General features: G+C 33.1%; 1 protein-coding gene across 1 annotated transcript; it reads left to right on the top strand.

The window, feature by feature from the left end:
* Positions 1 to 285: 285 nt before the first annotated feature.
* Positions 286 to 4,044, top strand: Phum_PHUM107160 (toll, putative; the record flags this gene model as incomplete). The annotated part of the gene is made up of 2 exons (XM_002424052.1): positions 286 to 3,280; positions 3,314 to 4,044. The coding sequence occupies 2 exons, from the start codon at positions 286 to 288 to the stop codon at positions 4,042 to 4,044; spliced, it is 3,726 nt and encodes a 1,241-aa protein (XP_002424097.1).
* Positions 4,045 to 6,870: the final 2,826 nt, after the last annotated feature.

Here is a 6,870-nt window from a genome sequence, read left to right as displayed (position 1 = left end):
AAACTTGTTTTTGTTTATATGTTTGTATACAAACGCAAGCACACACGTCAACCGTTCGCGAACGATGTGAACGTTGCGAAAAAAAATTAATTTTCCTAACGTTTTTTTTTTCCGTAAAAATATCAGCGAAAATTTTATAATAAAATGTCGCCATTTTCAAATAAATTATTGTGAAAATACGAAGAAGCTTTGCTTCGAATCGTAAGATATTATCCCGTTGCTTTTTTTTCAACCGTTAAATAAAGTCTGGAGAGATAATAATAATAATAAAAAAACTTGTTAAAAATGAACATCGTGACGTTTACCATCTTTTTCGGGGCGACTTTTAGCGTTTTATCCGCGTCCCTTAGCAAAGCATTGAGATATCAGGCACCCGACGAGTGCAAATGGCTATCCGCGAATTCCGACGGGGAAAACACGGCGGCCGTAGACGACGAAGACGTGGCATTAGTTTGCCGTTTGGGAACGATAAATAGCGAAGTTGAAAATACGAATTTCAGCGTGATTCAACCCCAGCACACGGTTCGCTTACGTTTGGAGTGTAACAACACGTTATTTTTTCAAAGTTCCTTAAATTCGGGTAGTTTTAGATCTCTCGTCGAACTTAAAGAACTTTCGATAGAATATTGCAAAATAGGAAATTTAACGGCGGGTGCTTTTAAGGGTCTCAAAGAATTAAGAAATTTAACTTTGAGAACTCACAACACGGATTGGTCGGCAATGACTCTCCACATACAACCGGATGCATTCGAAGAGAATTTAGACTTACTCCAAAGATTAGATTTAGGAGAAAATAATATATGGACGCTTGCGGACGGCGTTTTTTGTCCATTGCACAAATTAGAATATTTAAATTTAACGAGAAATCGTTTGAGAAACGTTACGGCTTTAAGATTCGGCGGAAGCGGACAAGAGCAAAACACCAATAAATGCGGTAGCAATTTAGTCATATTGGATTTGTCGAATAACAGCATCGACGTCGTGCCACCGGAAGCATTATCTGGACTATTAAAATTAAAAAAACTTTACCTTAACGGAAATGGTATGTCTTTGCTCGCGGATCGAGCTCTCGAAGGTTTAATATCATTAACCGTATTAAGTTTAAATAATAATAAATTAGTTAATTTACCCCCGGAATTATTTTCCGATAAAAAAGATTTGAAAGAATTGTACCTACAAAATAATTCCATAAACGTATTGGCTCCGGGTCTCTTCAACGACCTCACACAACTCATAGTTTTGGATTTGTCGAGAAATGAATTGACATCGGAATGGGTGAACTCTGCTACGTTCACCGGTATGCTTCACCTCGTCGTTTTGGACGTGTCCTACAATAGGATATCCAAATTGGAACCCTCACTTTTTCGCGATCTTTATCGCCTTCAAATACTCAAATTGGAGGGAAACGTTATCGAAAGCATTCCGGAAAATACATTTTCCTCATTGTACAATTTACACACTTTAATCCTTTCCAACAATCGTTTATCTGTGATCGAAAGTTATACCTTTAGCGGCCTTTACGTACTTAGCCTTCTTTCTTTAGACAATAACGACATAGAATCAATAGATCCTCAAGCTTTGAAAAATTCTTCCAGTTTGCAAGACCTTCATTTAAACGGTAATAAATTATTAGAAGTTCCTCTCGTCCTTTCCGACGTTCCCCTACTAAAAACTTTAGATTTGGGTGAAAATCACATAACGAACATTGCCAATTCCACGTTCGGACAAATGCAACACATGTACGGATTAAGATTGACCGAAAATAATATAGGTAACATAAGCAAGGGAATTTTCGACAAAATGTCTTCCCTAAAAATTCTCAATTTGTCCAGGAATAAAATACAAAAAGTCGAACCTGGAGCGTTCGATAATAATGTTAAACTTCAAGCTATAAGACTCGATGGAAATTATTTATCCGATATCGGGGGCCTTTTTGCTAAGTTACCAAATTTAATATGGTTAAACATATCGGATAACAGGTTGGAATGGTTCGATTATGCTTTGATACCGACAGGATTACAGTGGCTGGATATTCACGCGAATCGTATAACCGAATTGGGAAATTATTTCGAAATAGAAAGTCATCTACGTTTGAGCACGTTCGATGCGAGTGCGAATAAATTAACGGAAATAACCGGAAGTGCAATTCCCGACAGCGTCGAACTTCTTTTCTTAAACGATAATCTCATATCGAAAGTTCAATCGTATACATTTTTCAAAAAGCCAAATTTAACGAGAGTGGATTTATACGGTAATAAAATAACGAGTTTGAATCCGAATTCTTTGAGAATATCCGCCGTACCGGCGGATAAACTTTTACCAGAATTTTACATCGGCGGAAATCCGTACGAATGCGATTGCACTATGGAATGGTTGCAAAAATCAAATCAAGAAAATCGCGCGAGAAATCAACCGAAATTAATGGATCTCGAAAGCATTTATTGTAAATTGATGTACAACAGAGGAAGATCCTACATTCCGCTTGTGGAAGTCGAATCCAGCAGATTTTTATGCCAATACGAATTTCATTGTTTCGCTTTGTGCCACTGTTGCGATTTCGACGCGTGCGATTGCAAAATGACATGTCCGAACAATTGCACGTGCTATCACGATCAATCGTGGTCGGCGAACGTTGTCGACTGCACTGCGAAAGGCTACGTGAACGCACTGCCGGAACGCATTCCCATGGATGCGACGCAGTTGTATTTGGACGGTAACGATTTGCAAGCCATCGGTAGCCATGCTTTCATCGGTCGTAAAAAATTAAAAATACTCTACATGAATTCTTCAAACATCGAAATAATTCACAATCGAACTTTTAACGGTTTAAAAGAATTAGAACTCCTTCGTTTGGATAATAACAATTTGCAAGAACTAAACGGTCAAGAATTCGAAGGACTCGAAAACCTTCGTCAGTTATATTTGCAAAACAACAAAATCGTTAGCATAAACAACGACACGTTTCTCCCATTACGCCATCTTGAAATTTTACGATTAGACAATAATAAAATAAAATATTTTGCCGTGTGGCATTTGTCTCCGTCGCTGACATCCGTGAGTCTTTCAAATAATCATTGGTCGTGCGAATGCGAATACACGGATCGTTTTAGAGAATGGATAGAAACGTCTAGGAAAACAATAACGGATTTATCATCGATAAAGTGCATGAAACCGACGAATCGAACGGACGTTTTCGAAATTGGTTTCTTCATCGTGAACGATAACTCGACGTCGTGCGAAATCGAACCCATTATCGAAAACACGATCAACATGACGGATCGTTTAAAACAAAAGACGATAGTTCAAAGGCAAGACATACAAGATTATTTACCACTGTTGGTCGCGACCATGACCGCGTTCCTAACGATAATCGTTGTGATTCTAGTGATATTCTTATACAGACAAGAAATGAGAGTGTGGTTTTACAGCCGGTTCGGAGTTAGACTTTTTTATAAAAGCACCGAATTGGATAGAGATGATAGAGATAAACTATTTGACGCGTTCGTGAGTTACAGTTCGAAAGACGAAGCGTGGGTCGCCGAAGAACTTGCTCCCATGCTCGAACACGGTGATCCGAGTTATAAACTTTGTCTCCACTACAGAGATTTTCCGGTGAACGCATTCATAGCGGATACCATAGTTCAAGCCGTCGAAAGTTCTAGACGCACTATAATGGTACTATCGGAAAATTTCATCAAATCCGAGTGGTGCAGATTCGAATTCAAATCCGCTCACCATCAAGTTTTAAGAGACAGGAGAAAAAGGCTGATTGTCGTATTGCTCGGAGAAGTCCCGCAAAAAGACTTGGATCCGGACATAAGACTTTATTTAAAAACAAACACGTACCTACAATGGGGTGATAAATTATTTTGGGAAAAGTTAAGGTTCGCTCTTCCGGACGTGCCAAATAATCAAAGAACGAGGAGCAGCATGAGAAATTCAAATCTCAACCATCATCACATGATGCATCACATACACAGGCATAACAACCACAATAATATTCCACCCGTAAACACGGCACGTTCCGTTGCCATACACATATGATAGTAAAAAACGGACAACAACAACTCGGACCACAACAACAACAACACAAGTCAATCTTGCCTCGAAAAATGTGAGTGTATATAATAATTATCGATTGTAAAGTGTACATTATTCAAAAAAAAAAAATTAAATACGTACGTATATAAATATATATAAAAAAAAAGAAATTAAATTAACAACAAAAAAAAAACAAAATGGCGACCGACAGAAAGCCGAACGATTCACAAACTTTACATACAATATATATACAACCAGTAAACAAACATTAATTATTACATTTCAGTCGCTCTGTTTGGTTTTCTTTTGTTTTTGATGTTAATGCTCAGGGATGCAGAAATTTTTTTTACATTAAAATAAAATTATATTACAAAAAATTATTATTATTATCATCATCATTATTATTATTATTATTATTATTAATTTTTTAAGTTTGGTGCGCTTTGCTCTTCCCCTTTTTTTCCTGGATGTTTTCCTCCCTCATTTCCCTCCTCTAAAATTTTTTTTAAAAGGAATTAAAAACATTTTTTTAATTCGATTTTCTTTTTCTTTCTGTTTTTCCTTTTAAATAAAATTTATAGCGCTATAATTTTTTATTTTATACAAAACGATTACGTCACAGATTTTGTTTTTTTTTTCTCCAGTTAACACGACAAACGAAATCGTTAATTTTCCATCCTTTTTTTTAAAATATAATTATCAATGAGGGAAGAAACAGAAACGCTACATAATTTTTTTTTATAGTTTATTATTATTATGCATTTTATAGCGCGTTTATTTTTTTTATTAAATAAAATTAATTAAATAATAATTCCCTTTTTAATTTTTCTTAGTTAATAATATGCTATAAAAAAAAAAAAGCAAACAAACAAACAAACAAGCAAATTGAGTTTTAATTTTTACGCTGCGTAATTTTTCAAAATTTATATTATATTCTCTCTCTCTCTCTCTCTTTCTCTCGTTAAAAACCGGTTTTGAAAAATTTTTTTTTCGCGAGTAATTTTATTATTATTATCATACAAAAACGTTTCCCCGAAAAAAATAAAAAAAAAAACGCGCGCGTACATTTTATTTCGCGTTCGTAATAATTCACCTTTTCTTTGTTGTTTTATTTAAAATTAAATAATTAATTATTTTATGTTTGATTTCTTCGCCCCTCCCACCCCCCCAAATCTACCCTTTGCCAGTTTTCTCTCGTTCCGACCTTTTTTTGTAAAGGCACCAACCTAATAAAGAAAAAAAAAATTAAAAAAAGAAAAAGGCTGTGAAAAAAAAAAAGAAAACATCCGATTCATCTTTAAAAAGGAAAAAAAAATTTTTCTGCATCCCTCGTATTAATTTTTAACGTTTTCCTTATGGTTGTTAAACGAGTTGTACGTGAATAATTTAAACAATAGTAATAATAATAATAATAATAATAATAATAATAATAATAATAATAATAAGCAAAACGTATTTCGATATTCAAGTCAATTTAAAAAGAAAAAATTTATTATTATTATTATTACTACTTTTTTTTATTAATAAAAATCTAGTCTGAATGATAAATATTATAAATATTCAATTTTTTTTTTTTTTTTGTATTTAAATATATAAATTTTGATTCATTAAAACTAAATAAAAATTTTGTTTTTTTATTTAAACAAACAAACGAACAAACAACAAACGAACGAACGAACGAACAAACAAACAAAAAAATTTTCACCTGCTGCCATTATAATCCGAATGCGACAACAACAATTCGATTTTTTAATAAACGAGCCGTTATATAAATAGTAATAATAATAATAGAAGTTGAAATGATTTCGATTTTGTTTTTTATCCCCCTATCTTTCATCCCCCTACCCCCTCTATCGAATGGGGGAGAAGTGGGTAAAAAAGAAAAATATTAAAAAGTCGGAAGAAAAAGAAAAAAATTCCGGTCGAGTTTTCTTTTACGTTTGTTCCCTTTCCCCCCTAGCCTCCCCTCACACTCGAGAAAAAAATGGAAAATTTTTATGATGATGATGATGATGATGAAGACGACGATAATAATAATAAAATTTTTTTTTGTAAGGTAAACCACAAATCGCGGTGATGATAAGGGTTTCCGGTGTAAAATAATAACTTAATAAAAAAAATTATTAAAGCGATATATCGAAATAATCGTTATTGTAAAAAAAAAAACAAAACAAAACAAAAACGGGAAATTTTTTTTTTTACGTGGCAGCAGCATCATCATCATCTATTTTTTACCCATTAATTTGAATTTGATTAATCGCGAGAATATCATTCATTTCTTCCCGTAAGAAAAAAAAAAAATTTTTTTTTTCTTTTTTTCTTTTCCCGAGTATATAAATCATCGATGAACCGGATGGGGCCGCCATATTGTTTTTTTTAATATATAAATATTCAAGACTTTTAAGCGAATGACTTTTTAACGGTTGTGCTGCGCCGTAATTAATGAAATCGTTCTATATAATACTCAAAAGAAAACGTATTATGAATTAAAATTCATCATCATCATCATCATTATCATCATGAGGAACGTTCACATAGAATGAGACCTCCGTGAATTTTTTTTCTTCTTCCACTTCTATTACCACTACTCTTTCTTTTTTTTTCTTATTTTAAAAAGTCATAATTATAATAATATTTAAATGATTTTACAAAATGGTGTGTGAAGCTATTACCACGATTTACACATTATTTATCTTCTTCACATTCGCAAAAGCCAATTAAAACCATAATAATAATAATAATGATAATAATAATAATAAATTTTAAATGATTTAAAAAGGGGAAATAATTAACGCTTAAAAAAAAAATTTATAAATAAATAAAAAATTT

This window comes from Pediculus humanus, genomic scaffold (assembly GCF_000006295.1).
Source record: "Pediculus humanus corporis 1103172107457 genomic scaffold, whole genome shotgun sequence".
NCBI lineage: Eukaryota > Metazoa > Arthropoda > Insecta > Psocodea > Pediculidae > Pediculus > Pediculus humanus.
This window is presented reverse-complemented; position numbering and strand designations above follow the sequence as displayed.